The sequence below is a fragment of the Sciurus carolinensis genome, chromosome 6, assembly GCF_902686445.1.
Source record: "Sciurus carolinensis chromosome 6, mSciCar1.2, whole genome shotgun sequence".
NCBI lineage: Eukaryota > Metazoa > Chordata > Mammalia > Rodentia > Sciuridae > Sciurus > Sciurus carolinensis.
The window spans coordinates 975,321-994,625 of record NC_062218.1 but is presented as its reverse complement, the minus strand read 5'-3'; the positions used below and the strand labels follow the sequence as shown (position 1 = coordinate 994,625).

At 64.3% G+C, this 19,305-nt stretch overlaps 1 protein-coding gene across 2 annotated transcripts; it reads right to left on the bottom strand.

The window, feature by feature from the left end:
* Positions 1-1,410: 1,410 nt before the first annotated feature.
* Positions 1,411-19,031, bottom strand: Slc6a19 (solute carrier family 6 member 19). Of its 2 annotated transcripts, none has more exons than XM_047556007.1 (12): positions 18,791-19,031; positions 14,131-14,271; positions 13,188-13,325; positions 12,277-12,458; positions 11,775-11,885; positions 11,246-11,358; positions 8,167-8,295; positions 7,072-7,228; positions 5,838-6,042; positions 5,589-5,748; positions 3,722-3,884; positions 1,411-3,532 (listed from the first exon to the last, which is right to left on the bottom strand). In XM_047556007.1, exons 1-12 carry the CDS (start codon positions 18,990-18,992, stop codon positions 3,329-3,331), a joined length of 1,905 nt encoding a protein of 634 aa, XP_047411963.1. In that variant the 5' UTR covers positions 18,993-19,031; the 3' UTR covers positions 1,411-3,328. The 2 variants fall into 2 exon arrangements, with proteins under 2 accessions (XP_047411963.1, XP_047411964.1); XM_047556008.1 differs by lacking the exon at positions 18,791-19,031 and adding an exon at positions 18,563-18,736.
* Positions 19,032-19,305: the final 274 nt, after the last annotated feature.

Genomic DNA, 19,305 nt, shown 5'->3' with positions numbered 1-19,305 from the left:
TGGCCCCTGACCTCGAATTGCTCTCTCACCTCAGGGAGCTCTGTGAGTGGGACCTGCGTAGCCTGGGGCCAGCTGTTCTGCCCAGCACAACCGGGACTCTGGGCTGGCTTGGGTCTGCCCTTGTTCTTGCCAATCAGCCTGTCTGGTGGGGCGTGCAGACAATGGCTCCAGGGCAGGCGAGGGCATCTGTCCATTTCCAGCTGGGCTGTCCTGAGGGCAGCTGGTGATGCCCAGCTCTGGCCTTCATGCACCAGACCTCAGGACTGGCGCCCAGGAGGGGCTGCTGCTGGCAGCTGGTCACATTCAGTCTCTTTTCCTTTTCTGTTGCAGGGCTGGGGCTGGAACCCAGGGCCTGGGCATGTGCAGCAAGTGCTCAGCATTGGGCTACCCCTGGCAGGCTCTCTTCAGGCCACTTGTACTTTTCAGATGATCTAAGTTGTCCGAGTGTGAGCACTGGCTGGCTGGCTCTGGGCGGCTGTCCTGGAGTGTCCTCGCTGTCCCAACCCCAGCTGCATCTGCTCCAGACCCAGCACAGAGCCAAGAGCCCTGAGTGCAGCCTGCGGCCGGCCAAGGACAGCGCCTGGGGATCTGGTGGGTGGGGAGGGGCTTCCTCTCTTGGCCAGCTGCTCTCTGGAGGCCAGGGGCATCCCTGCTCCTCCCTCTTGTGCTAGCAGCCCCCACTTCTGCCCTCAGATAGGGGCTGGGGCGATGTGAATGTGCACGGGGGGGCAGGGAGCCCTCTTCTCCATTGTGGCCACTTCCTGCCCATGGGGTCCCACTTGAAGGAGCCCCTGGGGCTCTGCTTGGGCTCTGGGGTTCCTCCCTCCAGTCCCTTCTCCCAGGACAGGCTGAGGCCCCTGCATCCCACACTCCTCTGGACACTGATCTGTCAACCAGGCAGACACAATTCCAGGTATGAGTCCCAGGCTCACGCATCCCAGTGGACACATTTTAGAAGTCCCTTTTCTGAGGGGGAGGGAAAGGTGAGAACCCCCCAAGGGGAGACAAGATGAGGAGGGGCTGGCAGAGTCCCAGCGGGGGAGGTGTCTCCTGGGGTCCTCTGCTCCAAGGGTGCTCCTCAGAAGATTGCCCCGTCTTCCTGCCTCCCCTCTCCTCCGCCCTGTGTGTGCTGAGGCCAAAGCCCACCAGCACCTGCCGTGGCAACACAGGGCCCTCAGACCAGTGTCAGTCCGGCTCGCTGAGCTACCAGGTCTCCCATCATGGGGTCTTCAGCAGAACAAGACCTGGAACAAACCCCTGGGCCCAGAGGCGGGCCACTCTTGCCGACCGCGCATCCAAGTCTCTGCTGGAGACTTGGACCTTGGCCACAGTGCTGCTCAGGCCTCCACGTCTGGACACCAGCTCTTGAGCCAAGAATCATGAGCAGGAGTGACTTGTTGAACAGGTGCCCTTTATTCCACAACCCTGACACAGAAGCTGTGAAACACAACTGCTCAGGAGACTCGAGAGGATGTGGAGAGAAGCCCGCTGGGTCTCCTGGACAGGCGAACCAGGCGGGCCTGAGAACATGGCGGGTGGTGTACTGATGTGTGCCAGCCCATCAGAGGCTTCCCGGTTGCCGGTGGGAAGGTTATGGGGAGGGGGAGGTGGGACCACTGGCCATCAGATGGGACCCCCCATCATGGGCTGTGCCTTTGGGGCGTGTCACCAGGCTGGGGCGGAGCCTGTGCCCACGGGCCATCTTTATCTTGGTAGGATTCTGCAGATTGTGGTGCCCAGGTGGTCAGCTGGCACACATGGAGGGACCTGGGAGAGGACTGTGTGCGGGGTCTCGTGGCTGGAGCTGGAATTTGGTGGGCAGTTGGGCAGGGTGTCTGCGCAGGAGGAACGTGGCGCCGGGCCCCACCAGGACCTCCCACTCTGGCCCGTGGAATCCTCGGGAAGTTCAGTTGGATTTCAACTCGATTTTATCCATGGAAAGCAGCCGGCTTGCTGGGCAAACACCCCAAGTGTGAAGCGCCTCTGGCTGAGACTGGGCGGCAGCTCCAGGGAGGAAGCGCCCACGCTGGGGCAGGTGCAGATGCCCCCACGAAACTCACAAGCCACAGGGGCGGCAAGGTGCCCAGGACTCTCGGAGTGCCCTGAACAACAGTGACCAAGGTCGAGTTACCCTTTAACCTTTCTCCTCCGACACCTGCTAAACATTCACTGGGTTGACATCCTGGGGGCTCCTGCCTTTAGTTAGGACAGGCTGAGCTCCGTTAGGCCGACCATCGACCTGTGCAGCCAGCAGTAATGATTAAACGGGAGGCTCTCCTACAGCCCAGCACTGCAGGGCTGACGGGGCCAGGCTGCTCAGCCTCGCCCACCCATGCCCGCTCCCGCTTCTCCTTGAAGAGCAAGGGGGCCCAGACCTTTCACTCAGGGGCCCTTGATCCAGAGCAGCGGGCAGGGTGGGGTGAGCAGCGAGAACCATCCCAGGAGGCTGGCAAACAGCTCGCGTTCCTTCTCCTGCCTCACAGCAGAGAGAGCGTCACTATCTCAGCCCCTGCACCTTGGCCTCAGGCTCTGCAGGGCACGTGAGGGGCAGGGCAGGTCCTGAGCCAGGTCTGCCTGGGCCACAGTCCACGCCCCACCGTGTCCGCATGAAGGAGGGTGCAGAAGGTGGCCAGGCCCTAGGAGGGTGTGCGTGTTGGGAACGTGTAAACATACATTTTCACACATGGGTCCAAACTGCACATGTATCACACAGGTACATGCACAGTCACACATACTTGCAAGTTGCGTACAAGTGTGCACAATTCACATGCATGTAGGTACGTATGTACATGTGTCTGTATGCCAACACACAGGCCCACATACACTCATACATTCATAACCCCACCATACATATTCACGTGCATACACATATGCATATGCACACACATGTTCACCTGTGTGTGCAACTTATATCCACAGACATGTGCATACCTTCATGCAAGTATGCACACAGTACATATGCTCACATTTACACATGCATAAAATGTGTGCCTATGCACACACACAGGTATGCATACACTACCCTGTGTGAACACACAAACACCGGCATGGGTGTATACACATGTACAACACACGTGCTCACACATTCACATACGTAGACACACTCATACATAAGCTCACATGTACATGCTCTTACACACATCCCACACAATATGCCCTGTACATATGTGTACCTCTACATGTATGGATACACACAGGCACACATTTGGACAATACACATACACACATGCATGCATCCATTCACATACACTGCAGCCTGGCCACCCCAAGGGTCCTGTGCCTCCTCTCCTCCCAGCACCATCGGCTGCACACTGTGGGCTGGGCCCACTCAGGACTTCAAGTCTCCATTCACAGAGGCTGTGGACAGTGTGCTGTCCAGCTCTTGCTGGTCAGCTGGCCTCTGACGACAATTCATGATGAGCTTGTAGAAGGCGAGGCAGGGAATGGTGAGGCAGGGCACTCCGACCACCACAGTCACCACAGCATAGACCCAGCCTGGGTAGGCCGTCTCCTGGGTGCTGGGAAACTCGTCCTGGGGAGAGAGCCACGTGGAGTGAGCAGCCCAGGAAAGGCGCCTGACCCCGCAGTGCTCCCCTGCTGCTCGGGGTGGAAGGGACCGAGGCTCCTCTCGCCCCCCACGCCCACCCTCCATCTCCAGCACCGCCTCCACTCCCACGATGGGCACCTTGGCAGCTGCCCCCATGGCCAGCTGGGCACTCACATAGCTCGGGTCCCAGACTTTGTAAGTGAGTCCTTTGTTGACCTGGATCACGAAGTAGAAGAAGAAGATGACCAACATGAGGACAGGGCTGACCACCCTCCACATGAGCTGCCAGAAGACGTTGGGCTTGTGGCCGATCATGAACTCGATGTCCCGGCTGAACCTGCAGCACAGCAGGAGGGGTGGCCTCTGTGAACCCACCAGGATGCAGCGCAGGGAGGCCTAGCCCAGTCCTGCTGCCTGGATGGTGCGTGTCCTGGAGGCCATGCTCTGTCCTCCCTCCGCGAAGCTCCACCCCGCCGTGTAGGCAAAGCCACCTCTTCTCGGAGGAGACCTGGTGAGCTCAGCCAGCCGCCAGCCCGTGTGCTCAGCACCCTCACTGCCCTGTGACGCCACTGCCGTGCTCTGATGCAGAGGCTGGCTACCAGAGGTCTCTCATCCTCCCCACGTGCTGGTGACCACAGAAGGTCAGAGTCTCGGAGGATCAGAGCAGGGGCAGCCGTCAGACTCGCCCCTCCAGCTCCTGCTGCCGTGTGCTATGGCTGCCGCCTGGCAGGAGCAGCCCCAAGGCTGGACAGTGCCCATCACAACCTGCCCTAGGGCTTGGAGCCTGCCCTGTGCCCCGTCTTGTGCACAAAAGTTTTACTGTCGTTAGAAATAAAGACGGACAGGCAGAGCATAAGCGTGAGCCTGTCTGGTGTCTCCTGGGCCCAGCAGACACGAGGACTTGGTCCCAGCTCTGAGGGCCCTTGGGAAGCATAGCCATGCAGCCTGTCCAGCCTGGTGCCCACCTCTCCTGCCACCCTCAGACCCAGGAGCAGCACAGACCAGTGTGCATGTCCTTCACACCACCAAGCTGTGAATGTGGCCAACTCCAGGTTCGCTTGGAACACCCTTGTTGGTGTCTGCAACTTTGAAACCCTTATGGCGACCTTGTCCTCTTCAACCTGGTCCTGTTGCTGCCCTTGGCTGCTGCAGTCTGGTCCCCACTCCCACTAATGAAGCCCTGTCCATGTCTCCTGTGGCCTCCTGTTTGTAATGATTCAGAAGGGGTCTCCCACAGCAGGAGCCCCACAGAGGGCGGTGCCTGCTGGACCTTGTCCCTGTGGCTGCACCCAGTCCCACAGGGCCTGCTTCCTACATCCTGCACAGCATGGGGGTGATGCTGAGGGGTGGGCAGGCGCACAGCTGAGCGGCCTGCTTGGGTCCAGGTCAGCCCTGCCCTGCCCTGCTGTGCCCTGCCTGGGCTCTGGCTGGCTGCTGAAGCCCCCTGCCCTGAGAAAGGCTGGAGAGCTGCCCCAACGCCCCAGGAGAGTCCCTGGCCGTGAGTATGCAGCTCCAGCTCATTGTCTTTGGACACTGCTGAGGTTCAGGCCTGAGCAGGAAGCCCCCACTGCCCTCAGAAGCTGCCCTGCCCCTTGATTCCGTGCCTGCCCTCAAGTCCCAGGGTGTTTCGGGCCCGACGGAGGGTGTTGCTCCTGCAGTGGGCACACACTTGGCTCGTAGGCAGATGTGCCCCGTTTTCCTTGGGGCTGCTGTGCTTTCTCCCCCAGCACCTGGTCACCACGCATGGGCTCCTAACACTGCTGCTGACCCTTTGGCATGGTGAACTCTGGGGCACTGGGAAGCTGGAGGGGTCCTGTTTGCACTGCTTCTGGAAAGGGTTCAGCGCACCCCCTCAGGCTAAGCCCTGGGCCCTCTCATCCTCACCAAGTGAATGCCAGTGCCACGTGAGTCCTGCGCCCGTGAAGGCCGACCTGCGCTCGGGCCACAGGGCAGCAGAGCCTGAGCCACGGCAGGCCTCCCTCCCGGCCCAGCAGGGTTCTGCCAGACGTGGCTGTTCCCTCCGCACCCTCTCCAGGCCTACCTGTCCACACCGTACACATAGACGACAGCAAACATCTCACAGAAGGCGATGACCAGCAAGGGGATGGAGCCAGCGTAGCTGTCCATCAGGGACAGCCAGTACTGGCCGGAATTCAGCGTGAAGACGAAGGCGATGAGGTACATCCCCAAGCAGATGAGGCCTGTGGGCGACGGCGGAGCCACAGTCAGGGGGCCCGGCCTGTGAGCGGCTCTCCCCAGAGGGCGCCTGCCCACCTGGCCGCTCACGCACCTGTGAGCAGCTCCTTGGGCCACTTTTCAGGGACGAGCTTGAGGTCCTGGAGGGGCACGACCACGCCCTCCATGTTCCCGAACATGGAGGAGAGGCCCAGGCAGAAGAGCATGCTGAAGAACAGCACCGACCACAGCGGGGACACCGGCATCCTGGTGATGGCCTCGGTGAAGATGATGAAGGCCAGGCCCGTGCCCTCCACGCCCTGCGCAGCAGCACACCGTCACCGGCCACCCAGCGCCCGCGACCCTCCACTCCCCAAGCCCACAGCAGGCCGGGGCCAGGCAGAGCGCGGTGCCTGGAGGAGGAGCTAGGCCTGCCTCCCGGGCCCAGCCTGCGTTTTCAAAAGCGGGAGTGCGTCAGGACTGCAGGGGCCGCACTCCCAGCGGCAGCCCAGACCCTGTGCGGCGGGCGGGGCTGCGGCTCAGCGGCAGAGCACTGGCCTGGGGCGTGCCAGGCGCTGGGCTCCGTCCTCAGCACCACGGTGCGTACGTAAAAGTTATTGAAAAGAAGAAGAAGAAGAAAGAAAGAACGAAACGCTGTGTGGCCAAGACGATGGCCAGGCACGGGGGCGTCCACAGGGCGCTCCCCTGCACCGGGCTCAGAGCAGCTCAGGGGTGCAAACTGGTCCTCGAGCGAGTCAGCAGATGCACTCTGAGCGCAGCAGGCCCGGCACGGCACTGAGGTGGTGCCACCACTGCAGAGGCCAGCCCTGGCCGTGGAATCAGGAGACAGCCTCGGCTCCGTCAGCAGCCTCCTCTGGATGTCAGCGGGACAACAGGGAGCCTCAGGACCCCTCTGCCCTGCCACTGCCACCGACTCTGTGACTCCTGCTCCCAGTGTGACCTTTCAACCAGTAGCCGCAGCAAGAGCCACAGTGCCAGGCCCTGAGAATGGCCAGCTCCTCCAAAACACAGGACAGCTTCCAGTGGAAAACTGCCAGGTCAGGCGGAGCCGGGTTGGGCCAAGATGACAGGGTGTCACGTTTCCCTGGACGTTCAACTACTGCTAGAACCTCCATTACTAAGGGCGGTTCACGGGTCTCCTGGGCTTCCTGACAGCAGAGGGTCAACCAAAAAGAAAGGTGGTGCTGGCTGCCTGGGACTCTCCATCTTTGCAGAGGAGTCGCCCTAAGCACAACCTCAGGACTTCCATGTGTCCAGGGGCAGGGGCTGGTGCATGGTGTCCTCCACGTGCCCCAAGGGGGCTCTGGACCAGGGCCTGCAGGACCCACCTGGGAGAGGAAGGTGTTCATGTCGCAGGTCTGAAAGCTCAGCTGTGCGTAGGCCAGGGGGTCGCTGGCTTGGCACCAGCGCTGCATGTCCTCGAAGTTCTCCTGGGTCACGTTGCCCTCAGGCAGGTCGAACCCGTTGATGAGAGTCAGGATGTTCCTGCAAGAGAGAGGGGCTGACCCAGGTCCAGTGGTCCCTGTGGGTGCCTGGGTGGAGGGGTGGGCCAGGCCCTGGATGGCCCTGGATGGCCCTGGATGGCCCTGGATGGCCCTGGGTGGCCCCTGTGGGTGCCGGGTGGAGGGCGGGCCACCTGGGTGGAGGGGGGGCCAGGCCCTGGATGGCCCTGGATGGCCCTGGATGCCCCCTGAGGGTGCCTGGGTGGAGGGGTGGGCCAGGTCCTGGATGGCCCTGGATGGCCCTGGATGGCCCTGGATGACCCCTGTGGGTGCCGGGTGGAGGGGTGGGCCAGGTCCTGGATGGCCCTGGATGGCCCTGGATGGCCCTGGATGACCCCTGTGGGTGCCGGGTGGAGGGGTGGGCCAGGCCCTGGATGGCCCTGGATGGCCCCTGAGGGTGCCTGGGTGGAGGGGTGGGCCAGGCCCTGGATGGCCCTGGATGGCCCTGGATGGCCCTGGATGGCCCCTGAGGGTGCCTGGGTGGAGGGGTGGGCCAGGCCCTGGATGGCCCTGGATGACCCCTGAGGGTGCCTGGGTGGAGGGGTGGGCCAGGCCCTGGATGGCCCTGGATGGCCCTGGATGGCCCTGGATGGCCCCTGAGGGTGCCTGGGTGGAGGGGTGGGCCAGGCCCTGGATGGCCCTGGATGGCCCTGGGTGGCCCTGGATGGCCCTGGATGGCCCTGGATGGCCCTGGATGGCCCCTGAGGGTGCCTGGGTGGAGGGGTGGGCCAGGCCCTGGATGGCCCTGGATGGCCCTGGGTGGCCCTGGATGACCCTGGATGGCCCTGGGTGGCCCTGGATGGCCCTGGGTGGCCCTGGGTGGCCCCTGTGGGTGCCGGGTGGAGGGCGGGCCACCTGGGTGGAGGCTGGGCCCAGGCCCCAGGGCCCCGCAGTGGGTGGGCGCCATGCTGGTGCACTCACGTGCTGAAGCAGTCGTCGTAGCGTTCTGTGGCCCGGAAGCCGATGATGGAGTAGACCACCGTAGCCGCGTACACGGACGTGAAGCCGTTGATGATGGACACGATCACAGAGTCCATCTCACAGTTGTTGCTGGGGATGACAGCAGTGTCACCACAGGCCCAGAGTGGCCGGTGTGTGTGTGAGGAGCACCCTGCCCAGAGCTGGGCAGTGTAGAGGCCCCACCCGGTCCAGTCCTGAGGCTGCGCCCTGCCCTGGCGTGGGGCACCACTGAGTCCACCGTCCTTCTCTGGGTGTGTGAGGGCACTTGGGGCCACCATGCCAGATGGCCATGCCCTCACTCCTGACCTTCTTACCACCTTCGGGGGCCGCACCCTCCCATCGGTGGCTCTGGGCCCCGCCCACACCTAGACAGCTTTCACCCCTGGATCCAGAGGTCCTTGTGCTCCCGTCCCAGTCGGGGTCAGGCAGCTGGACAATCAGCCTCAGGCCCCGGGCCTCCCACCCCAGCAGGCCAGGTCCAAGGCCCCTGGGAGAGGCAGGGCCAGCACCTGCCCTCCCATGCCCCGCCTTGCCCCAGACTCTGATGTGAGGGGATGGTTTTGTTGTGGTAGTCGGTTCTTATAGGGAAGGAATTTTGAGAGAGGTTCAGTTCATAGACGCCAAGGCTGGTGGACTCCAGGCCTGGGTGGACCCAGAGCTGGTTGGCCCACCTCCCAGGGGTGAAAAGGATGAAAACGGGTGCTGGAAGGTTCTGACTGGGATTCGCCCTCTGATCAGGTGGGCCTGGGAGGGCTGTCCTGGTGCCTGTGTCTGAGAGCCCTGGGCCTCCTTGGCATGAAGGGCATCACCCATGGTGCAGAGCGGCTGTCCCAGCTGAGGGCTCCAGGTGGACTTCCAGTCTGCTGAGGGTCTGCAGGGTCTCTACTACCCCAGGTGGTTTTAGGGCCAAAGACACCCATAGAGCTATGTAGTTCTGGCCCCAGTGGGGCGGGAGGTGTGGCCATCTTTGGCCTCAGCTTAGGGCCCACCCAGGCTGTGACCTTTCCTCCTCATCCTCAGGGCCACAGTGACCTCACTCAGCCTCTGGTTGAAGCCCCACACTGTCTGCCCAAGCCCTCTGGGGTCCCAATCTTCTTGTACCTAAGGACTCCCAATAGCTACCTGACACCCAGGGTCACTGCCACTGAGCATGTCCTAAACATCCTGGCCTCCCAACCTGACCTGGCCAGCTCTCCTCCTTCCAGAAGCCTCCGTCAACATTAGAGTGACTGGGTGTGGTGCCCACACCTGTAATCTCAAGTGCTCCAGAGGATGAGGCTGGAGGATGGTAAGTTCAAGGCCAGCCTGGGCTATAGAGAGGCCCTTTCAAAGTAAAATAAGTGCTAAGGGTTGTAGCCCAGTGGGGTTTACCCCTGCATTCAACCCCTGGGCCAATAATAAAAATCAATACCGATAGTAATAACAGAGTAGAAGGCTGAGTAGATCACAGGTGAGCACTTGATTAGCCCGCATGGGCGCTGGCTTCAGCCCCAGTCCCAGCACCCCAACAAGCAGCGTGTGAGCCATCAGGGATGCAAACCATCCACGGGGGGCCACCACCCAACACCCACTGGGTGGCTCTGCTCTGAGAAGCCAGGGGCCTGGGTGCTCCTGTCCAGCTGGTGGAGCAGGATACCGGCCAGCAGTGCCGTCCAGAAGTGCCCGCCCCCAGCAGGAAGGAAACCTGGTCCACACCTGTGTGCTGCTGTTCACAGTAGTCAAAAACTGGAAACAGCCCAATGTCCCTGACCGACAAGTGGACAGGCATGCTGTGTGCTGTTCACCATCCCCGGTCACGGGTGCCAGGTGCCCACTGGGAACCAGAGGCCACAGTCCCTGCCGCATGGCCCACCCCGCAGTCCACAGCAGTGCAGCCAGAGGCAGAAAGCGCCGGGCAGCTGGCGGACCACCCCGGGGTTAGGAGTGGTGCTCGGGGCCCGGTGTCTGGGAGAGGAGAATGTTCCGAGCCCAGATGGGGCCAACCGCACAACTCTGGTGAGCTAAGCTCCCTGGGCTGTGCGCTGGCATGGCTGAACCGCGTGGGCAGTGTCTGAATAAAGCTCCCGTGGCTCAGCTGGGCTTCCTGCAGCCAGGCCCGGTACCCTTCCAGCGCCTTCCCCACTGTGCCAGAGGAGGCCTTCTGAAGGCTGGGACCTGGCCCACACACCGACACTGACCACAGCCTTGGCTGTGCTGAGAGCAACTCTGTCCCGCCCTCTCTGCTCCATGGCTGGGTCCTGGTGCCATGCTGACCTGACCACCCACCAGCCCTGCCCTCCTCCCCAGACCACACCCAGCCCCCTTGTCCAAATTCACCCCTGCCTGCCTGGCCTCTGAGTCACCTCTGCTCAACCTCGGCCACCTGGCCACGCTTGCAGGTCCACCTGGCCACAGAAGGCCATCCTGCCCTGCCCTCCACTTACCCCTGCAGGTGCACATGCCGATTGCCTGGCTTAACCCCATGACCCACCAGGTTCACTGAGATGGTCCTGATGCACAGTAGGTGCTTATCCCCTGCCACAGTTCACCAAAGATAACTCTGACACACAGTAGGTGTTTACACCCCCACCCACTGCAGGTCACCAAGGATGTCCTGACACACGGTAGGTGCTTGTCCCCCAACCCAGTGTCGCTGGGGACAACCCCGCATCACAGTAGTGCTCCACAGCACTGCTGTGTCCCTCCAGGGGACGGCCAACCTCTGTGTCCTAGGTGCTTTCAGGAAGGCTACGCCCGCAGGATCCCCCAGGTCTGAGGTGCCAAGGAGTGAGCGGACAGTGTGGGCGTGGAGGCGGGGACTGAGCAGAGACAGACAGGGACCAAGCAGCAAAGCTCGCTTGGCCAGGAGGCAGGGCCCAGCTCGAGGGGCCTCACGGGCATTTCCTTCCAGGTGCCCAGCCAGTGGGTTTGTGGAGAGAGCCCGGCGCTGCCGAGCACCTTGGTCTTTTCATCTCGTCCTCGAGCGGAACTCCCCCTAGTCTGGTGGAGACAGGCAGGGCCCACAGCGCCTGGCCCTGCGGAACCCACTGCCCGCACTCACCGCACAGGGTTGTAGCTGGAGAAGGAGATGAGGCCTCCGAAGGCCAGCGAGAAGGAGTAGAAGACCTGAGCTCCCGCGTCCAGCCAGGTGGTGGGGTTGGCCAGCTCTGTGACCTGCTCCAGACAGGGGGCTCACTCACCCGCGGGCCCGAAGCAAGGAGGGAGGCCCAAGGAGGAGAGGGCCTCAGCGGTGGTGGGGGGAGGGCCCCCTGGCCCGGCGGTGAGCGGTGGTCAGGTGGACGCTGCCCACCAGAGGGAGCAGCTGGCTGGTTCCCCGACTGGGCCACCAGTCCACACAGTCTCCAGCCACCACCCAGTAGCCCCACCCGCACAGCTGCTGGAGGCCTGGTGCCCAGCCTCCCCACTGGGCCTGCATGGACCTTCCCAGCCCTGGGACTGGCCGGGCCGCATCTGGTTGTGAGGCCAGGAGAGCACAGAGCCAGAGGGTGCGTCCCCACATGGGCCTCCCCACAAGGCTGAGCCCCAGGCGGACGGCGGGACTCACGCCCGAGGCGGACGGCGGGACTCACGTTGGGGGTGAAAAGGAAGGTGATGCCGTTGACGGCGCCCTTCAGCGTCAGGCCGCGGATGAGGAAAATGGTCAGCACGATGTAGGGCAGCGTGGAGGTGACGTAGACGGCCTGAGGGTCAGAGGGCCCGGGTCAGAGGGCCCGGGTCAGAGGGCACCGGGTCAGGCCGGGACGCGGGCAGGCTGGCATCCAGGAAGCCCTCCCCAGAGGGCCATGTGGCCAGGCCTCCCTCTGCCAGGAGGCCTGGTCCTCATTCAGCTCTTCCCGCCTCCCCAGTGGGGGCTGGACCCCGACCCCCAGCAGTTGGGCAAGCCCCACTGCTGGACTGGGCCTCAGCCTGCGCGGGGCTGTCCAAGAGCCCGTCTTGAGAGCGCTTGGCCAAGGCGGAGTTCCCAGGCCTCCGGGGCAGAGGTCTCCCCAGAGGACGTGGGCCCCGCGGGGCGGTGCAGCCGCTCAGGTGTGGGCCCAGCTCGTGCCGGGCAGCAGCCTGGCCGGCCCATACCTTCCCGGTGGTCTCAATGCCACGGATGGTGCACAGGTAGAGGATGCTCCAGGCACAGGTCAAGGACAGCAGGACCCACCACTGGATGGAGCCCGAGTCGTCGATGGAGGTGGAGATGTTGAGGGTCTCTCGGTACCAGAAGTAGTCCACCGAGGAGCTCTTGGCACACTCCTCCACGTAGCCTGCGGGGGAGGCCGGGGGCGGCTCAGGCGTGGCCGCCAGGTGGGGAAGGCCCTGCGGAAGGGCCGCCACAGCCCCAGCTGCCCACCGCTGGTCCAGCTCCGCGCGCACACGCACATGTGCCGGACGAGTGAGCCACCAGGAGGCGCGCAGCCCGCTGCAGCGGGTGTCCCTGGCCTCCAGCAGCCTGCGCCTCTTGCTGCCCTGGCTCCTGGGGCGCAGGCCCCGGGCAAGACGCTCAGAGGTGCAGAAGGTGTGGGTCTTGGATCGCCCTGGCCAGCTCCACACCGGGACTGCCCGGCTCTCGGGGTAGAGCCACACCAAAGAGGGAAGACTTCAACCCGAGATCAGTGGAGGAGCGTGGGGAGCACCTGACTCCACGGCCCCGGGCGAGGGTCCTGGAAGGGCCAGGGTGGGGGACACAGGCACATGTGGCGGAGACGTGGGGAGCAGGGTGGGCCGCCACAGGTGAAGGAGCTGTGTCCTCAGAACGTCCAGAGCCCCAGCAGTTCCCATGGCCCTGACCACTGCCAGGCCACGTGGCCCAGGAGGCTGCCCTGGGGAAGGCAGGCCAGTGGACAGGAGGTGAGTTCAACAACCCGGTCTGTAGCATCCAGACCCCATAAAAGCAGAGGGCGGCCGGGACCGCAGCGTGGCCGCCTCCTGGGACGTCAGGTTGGGAGGGGCGGAGGCAGGGGTGACCCCTCCCACTGGCTCCGGCCCAGCCTCACCTGTCAGGTTCCCGTTGAGTGGACACTGGCTCCAGGGCAGGGGCTCCTGGAAGGAGTTGAAGAAGTACCACAGGACCAGGGCAATGATGGTGTTGTAGTAGAGGCCCACCATGAAGGACACGAACATGGAGGCAACGCCTGTGGGGAGAGCGGTGAGGGCCTCCGCGGTGGCCCAGCGCCTGGGGGCGAGGCTGGGCCAAAGGGCGTTTCCCGTGTGCGCTTGGCTGAAGTGTGAAACGGAACGCCAGGTGTGCGCGAGTGTGGGGGACAGAGGTGAGGACCGGAGGCCGGGAGGCGGCGAGGGCCGGCAGGGGAGGCCAGAGGGAGGCAGAGAGCGAAGGCAGGAGCATGTGGGGAGGGAGGGGGGACCGGAGCCCTGGAGCTGGGGGAGGGCACGGATGGCAGGCTGGTCTGGGCCGCAGGCCTCAGGGTGGCCCCGCCTGGACTTAGCGTCCCTCTGCGTGGTGGACCCTGACCCTTCCTCCCCAGGCTGGAGAAGTCTTTGGTGCCCACCCACATCCTGAGGTCCCAGTGAACCGTGAACCTCCTGGTGAGAACACTGGGCCACACCCCGGGAAGAGTTTGTAAATGAGTGACCACACCTGGGACTGGGGTCAGTGCTGGAGGCCTCCTTGCTGAGTACTCAGAAGCAGGCAAAGGAGGCCGAGAGCGGGCAGCTAGTGCCCCCTGCTGGCCCCCGGGGCCTGCGGCGCCCACTCTGGGAAGGCAGGACGTGCTCTGCGTCTGCAGCCTCCTGGGGACCCTGGGGACCCTGGGGACCAGGAGCGTCCCAGCCCAGATGCTGCAGCTGACACTCCGAGGCTCCAGCTTAGGCTGAGGCTCTGGGGGTGAGCCTGGGGTCGTCCTCTGCCTGGGACTCTTGGGAAGGCCGAGGAGCGTGCGCTGCTGTCCCTGCCCAGAAGGGGCCGCACAGGACACGCACCTACGCCCTTCAGGGCCGGGTGGATGGCGGTCCACACACCCACACTGCCCTTCCGCAGCCGCTGGCCGATGGCGAACTCCAGGTACAGCAGGGGGATGCCCTCGAGCACCAGCAGGATGAGGAACGGGATCATGAAGGCCCCTGCAGGGAGAGGCGGCCGCATCAGCACGGACGGCCAGGCCCGCGCGGACCAGCCCTGGGCAGCGCCTGAAGCGCCGTCCCGACTGAGGCAAGAGCCCCACGGCGGAGGGGAGCCGGAGCTGAGCCCAGTGGGGCTGCAAGCCGCAGGACCAGGGTGGGAGTGGGCTGCCCACCCCGAAGAGCCGCTCGGCAGGGGCGTGCCCTGCGGTCCCTTGGGTGACCACCTGTGACGTGGGGGCACGGTCACCGGACCAGGTGCACCACTGCCACTGTGCACGCCGTGCTGTGGGGCTCCTAACCAGGGCCAGTTGGCCCCCAGAGCCCTGTGGACAGGCCATCTGCCCTGAGCTTGCCCCTCCCAGTCCCTGCCAATGTCCAGCCTGCCCCTGCCCCTGCACTGCAAGCGGGCTCCCAGCTGAGAGCCAGAGGAGGCGTCCAGGCTGCTGGCAGAGCGTGTTGCTGAGGCCCTGGGCAGGTGAGGGCAGCGCAGGACGAGGGTCAGGCATGAGCCTGGGCCGCAAGGTGCTGGGTGCCCAGCGGGTCAGTGCGGGCTCAGGCCCTGCCGCGGGCGTGGACCCCATCAATTGGTACCTGCCAGTCCCAGGGCCCCCCCGGGACTGTGTGGCAGGACCTGTGAGCCTCAGCCAGTGAGAAATGACGGACAGGATGCAGCGCCACCTGGGGCTGGGCAGAGCCAGTCTGCACCTGAACCCGGTGTCACCCTGTTGCCCAACTGTCCCCACCTGAGAGGGAACATGGCAGGCCCCCGGTGGCCTCGGGCTGGGTGTGGGAGCCTACCCACGCCACCCCGTAGGCCCTCTCTCTAGTGTGGACAATGGTGTGTAAGTGTGCCCGGGAGCAGGCACCGCTGTCCCTCCAGACGGTCAGGCGGGAGCGGCCCGTGGTGAGTCTCAGACGCAGCTCCCAGCCAACGTGCAGGATCAGAGTCAAACACAAGTGCTTCCTGATTCCTGGGTTGCGGGCTGGACACAGCGACTGTCCTGCTGGGTCCCCTGGCAGCCCCTCATGTATGGGCTGAAGTAGGATGGCTGTGACCCGCCCATGCTCTTCACCTGCCCTCCTCGACCTGGTGTCCTGGGCACAGGCAACATGGCCCACCCCAGAAGGACACCAAGATCCCAACATCTGGACAAAACACCTCCCTGGGAGCAGCCCAGCAGGCAGGAACACCATCCTCCAGGCTGACAGATGGACAGAGACAGGAGAGGCTGAGTGGGGCTTCCCTCCCTTCCAGAGAGGCCCCTGAGGGGGTCCCTGCTGAGGGTCAGGCCCAGCGAGCAAGCAGGGGTGGTGGGCGTGCACTCACGGACCCCCCGCCCACGTAGGGCCCCAGCTGCGGGTCAGCAGCTGCCTGGGCCTGGGCCCCGGGACTCCTGGCGGGCCTGGCTTAGGACGGCCCCATCAGAGCAAGCCCTTGGCACCGCTGGGAGGGCCCAGGGTGTCCTCAGCCCCTGGGAGTCTCCAGCAACTCCTTGAAATGTCCTTGGAAGCCAAGCCAGCAGCCCAGCCTTCTCCCCTGGCTGCGCTTCTCGCAGGAGCCGGTGCCTGGGGGCGGGGGTGCAGCCAGCCTCCCGCAAGTCTCCTGTGAGACGGCTGTGCAGGTCCAAAGGTCCTGGGAGACCGGCCTCTTGGTGCAGCTGGAGCCCATGGCAGAAGCCAGGCGGTGGGCGGAAGGAAATGCAGTGCCGGAGGGAGGACCCGCCTGGAGGGAGAGGAGCCCGCCAGCAGCAAGGGCCCCAGGGCTGCTGCTGAGCAGAGGGACAGGCCCACGAGGGGCAGGCGGGGCTTGTGGTGGGCCAGGGGCCAGGGCACGTGGAGAACAGCTCTCGGTGGGACTGGTCAGTGCTGCCCTGCCAGGCATGGAAGGAGCAGGGTGGCCAGCGGGCCCCTCTGGTGGTCTGAGGCTGGTGGCCAGTGCTGGGCACACCTGGAGACAGTGGTGTCTCTGGGCCACAGGTGTGAATGTGGTGCCTGAGGGGGCTGCATCACGGCTGACCACGCCCGCTCCTTCTTCCCCGTGCCCCTGCGCCGAGTCCCCTCCAGCGTGCAGAGCCCGGCAGCATGGCTGGGAGCCTCCATGAGGTCTCCATCACATTTGTCCCATGTCACGTGGGCCAGAGGCGGCGGCTCCTGGAGTGGCCTGGGTGGCAGACTCCAGGCCCCTGCTTGCCAGGCTGCCTTCAGAAAGACCCCTCAGGACCAGTGCCGAGCGGGGCACAGGCCCACCCACAGGGCAGGTACTGGACTCTGGGGACTCAGCGTGCACATCTCGCAGTCGGGCTGCCTGCCTGAGCTCCCAGGGGTGGAGCTGGCAGGAGCTGGGGCACCGTCCCTCCACAAGGAGAGCCTGGGCCAGCGGCCGGCAGGCTTGGCGCCCCTGCCTCCCTTGCCTGCAGCGTTCCCCAGGAGATGCCAGAGAGCAGGCTGCCCCGCCGGTACTCCACTCCACGCCCACACTGCTGCACGTCTCCAGAGCCTGCAGGGTCCTTTCAAGGCTGAATGTGGAGAGCAGCTTCCGCTACAGGGCTTCTCTGCCAACCCCTGCACCCAGAGCCACAGCCCAGTGAGCTCATCAGAAGCTCATGTGCAGAATCACAGGAAGAGCAGGCAGAAGGGGCTCAGTCCCGCTCTCCTGAGCCCACCTGCCAGAATCCTGGTCTCAGCTCCTTCAGGCCAGTTATCCTGTTTGTGGGGACATGGTCAGCACAGGGCAGAGTGACCAAGAGACCCACGTTTCCTCCAGTAAGGGCGTAGGTCTGGTGGTGGCCTGTAATTGCTGTGATTGCAGCTGATGGAGAGCCTAGCTGGGAGGTGGCCTTCAAAGCCCAGGAGGTGACCAGGTCCCCACACAAGGGGGCAGGGACAGCTTGTCCAGGGGCTATGGGAGAGCAACCTGCTGGTGTCCACATCAGATGTGGGGCCACTGGAGACCCTGGGCTTCCCAGGACCTGCTCTGGCCTTGCCTGGGAAGCCAGTGCCCACAATACTGCCCAGGGGTCTGAGCCTGAGTCAGAGCCTGCAGCCCTTCCCCTCTGCCCTCGAGGGTCCAGTCAGTCTGTGATGCTGCCCGATAGACAATCCACCATGGTCCTCAGAGGGAAGTGCTAGGATCTAAAGCTACAATCCCCAGGCCTCATGCACCGAGGAGTCGAGCCCCTTCAGATTTCCACCAAAGCCCGGGGCTGGAGCCGGCCCTTCTGTGGAGACTGAGCCAACTGTGCTGCAGGCAGGCTTGGACCCACCTCTGCTCTCCCAGGTGGACACAGGTCCATCCTGGCCTCTATGAGCATCATGGTCCACTCCCTCTATGGCACCCTGCATGGCCCCCAGCCTGTCCTCCCCTCTGCCCTGAGTGGAGGGGACGGCCCCAGGCCTGTGTACCTGCAGGGCAGACTCTGGCTCCCATTAGCACCTGTGCTGCAGGGTCCTAGAGGCGGGGAGGGGACTTGGGCGGGAGGCCAGGGCTGGGCTCAGTTCTGAGAAGCCAGAGGGAGGAGGGGCCTGGGACCGTCAGGCACCTGGCTGCTGTGAGGCCCCACCCTGGGCCCCAGGGCTCCCACCTGCCCCAAGTGGGAAGTGCTGGCTGAACCAGAGACACCAGATGGTTCACTTGTGCAGCACAGCCTGCGCAATGTGGAGAGCGAAGCTGACCCAGGGGTGGACACCCAGTGTTCCCTCGGCGTGTCCCTCAGAGCGTGTGAGACGGCACGTCCGGTTGTTTAGTCTTTGATGCCACACCTTCATGGCATGCCAGGGCAGCCGCAGAGCCTGCTCCTGCAGTCAGGTTGGGCTGTCCAGACCTCCAAATGGTCATGGAGGCCCAGGCTGCCCCACAGGGCTGGGGGCCCGGGAGCGGCTGTGGATGCCGGGCAGCTACTTCTCAGATGTATGGAACCACGGGGAGCTGTGACCTCCCTGTGGGCCACCGTACCCTGAGCCTCCTGCACAACAGCATAAACCACCAGGGGCTGGACCAGGGGCCAGGCCCGGAGCTCAGACCCACCACCAGGAGGTAGGGAGCTCTGCAGCTGGGGCGAGGCGGCAGCCCAGGCGGGGGCTCCTCCCGAGGGCCTGTGTGCTTGAGGGGCAGGCCAGGCTCCGAGCCCAGCAGCACTGCTCTGCCCACCCACCTTGCTCCTCTGAGCATCACCCTCTCTCAGTCCAGCTCCCTTCTCTGTCCATGGGGTCCTGTGGTGCCCACTGCCCAAGCTTTCCACCCTCAGAGGAGGGGCTCCACCTGGAGGAGCTGCCTGTCCCTCTCTGTCCCTACCTGCTGCGAGACTGTCCTTGAAGCCGTGGCCACAGTGCCCTGGCAGGGTGTGTCTCCCCAGCAAGCAGCCTGACCCAGGAGACCGGGAGCTGGGCATCTCCTTCCAGGCCTCTCAGCTCTCTGAAGGGTGCTGAGGGTCCAGCAGAGATGCCCACCTGTGGCCTCCGGCATCCGGATTGTCTGCGCCTGGCCTGGGCCTCTGCCCACCTGCGGCCCCGGCACACCTACCTCCTCCATGGCTCTGGCACAGGTAGGGGAAGCGCCACACGTTGCCGAGGCCCACGCAGAAGCCCACGCAGGTGAGCATGTACTGCGTCTTGTTGTCCCACTGTGGGCGCGAGCTGGCCTCCTTCTTCTCGATGCTTTCCAGCTCGTGCAGGGAAGGGATCCGGTCCTCCAGGCCCGGGTTAGGCAGCACGAGCCTCACCATGGTGGTCACAGCTGGCCTGGCACACACAGGCAGGACGGGAGCCGGAGGGCAAGTGGCAGTGGCTGGGAGCCCAGTGCTTTATAGGGAACCTTTGGCACCTCACCCGAGCACCTGGGCCGGACGGAGGCGTCAGCAGATCAGCAGGGTGCGTCTCAGCCACACAGTTAATGCCTTATCTGCCCATCCCAGGGCCCGAGCCACCCCCTGCAGCAGACAGGAGTCCCCTCTGCGGTGCTGGCCGCCCCTCCCCTGTGCAAACAGACACAGCATCGAGTGCAGCCCCGGGCCAGGGCCAGGCCCACTCCCCAGGAAG

Excerpts from the sequence above, each read along its gene's own strand:
- Slc6a19 (XM_047556007.1), bottom strand. The coding sequence starts at position 18,992 with ATGGTGAGGCTCGTGCTGCCTAACCCGGGCCTGGAGGACCGGATCCCT. Across the intron at positions 12,459-13,187 it reads ACTCAACGGGAACCTGACAG|GCTACGTGGAGGAGTGTGCC; the intron begins GTGAGGCTGGGC and ends CCTCCCCCGCAG. Across the intron at positions 11,359-11,774 it reads CCTTCCTTTTCACCCCCAAC|GTCACAGAGCTGGCCAACCC; the intron begins GTGAGTCCCGCC and ends TGTCTGGAGCAG.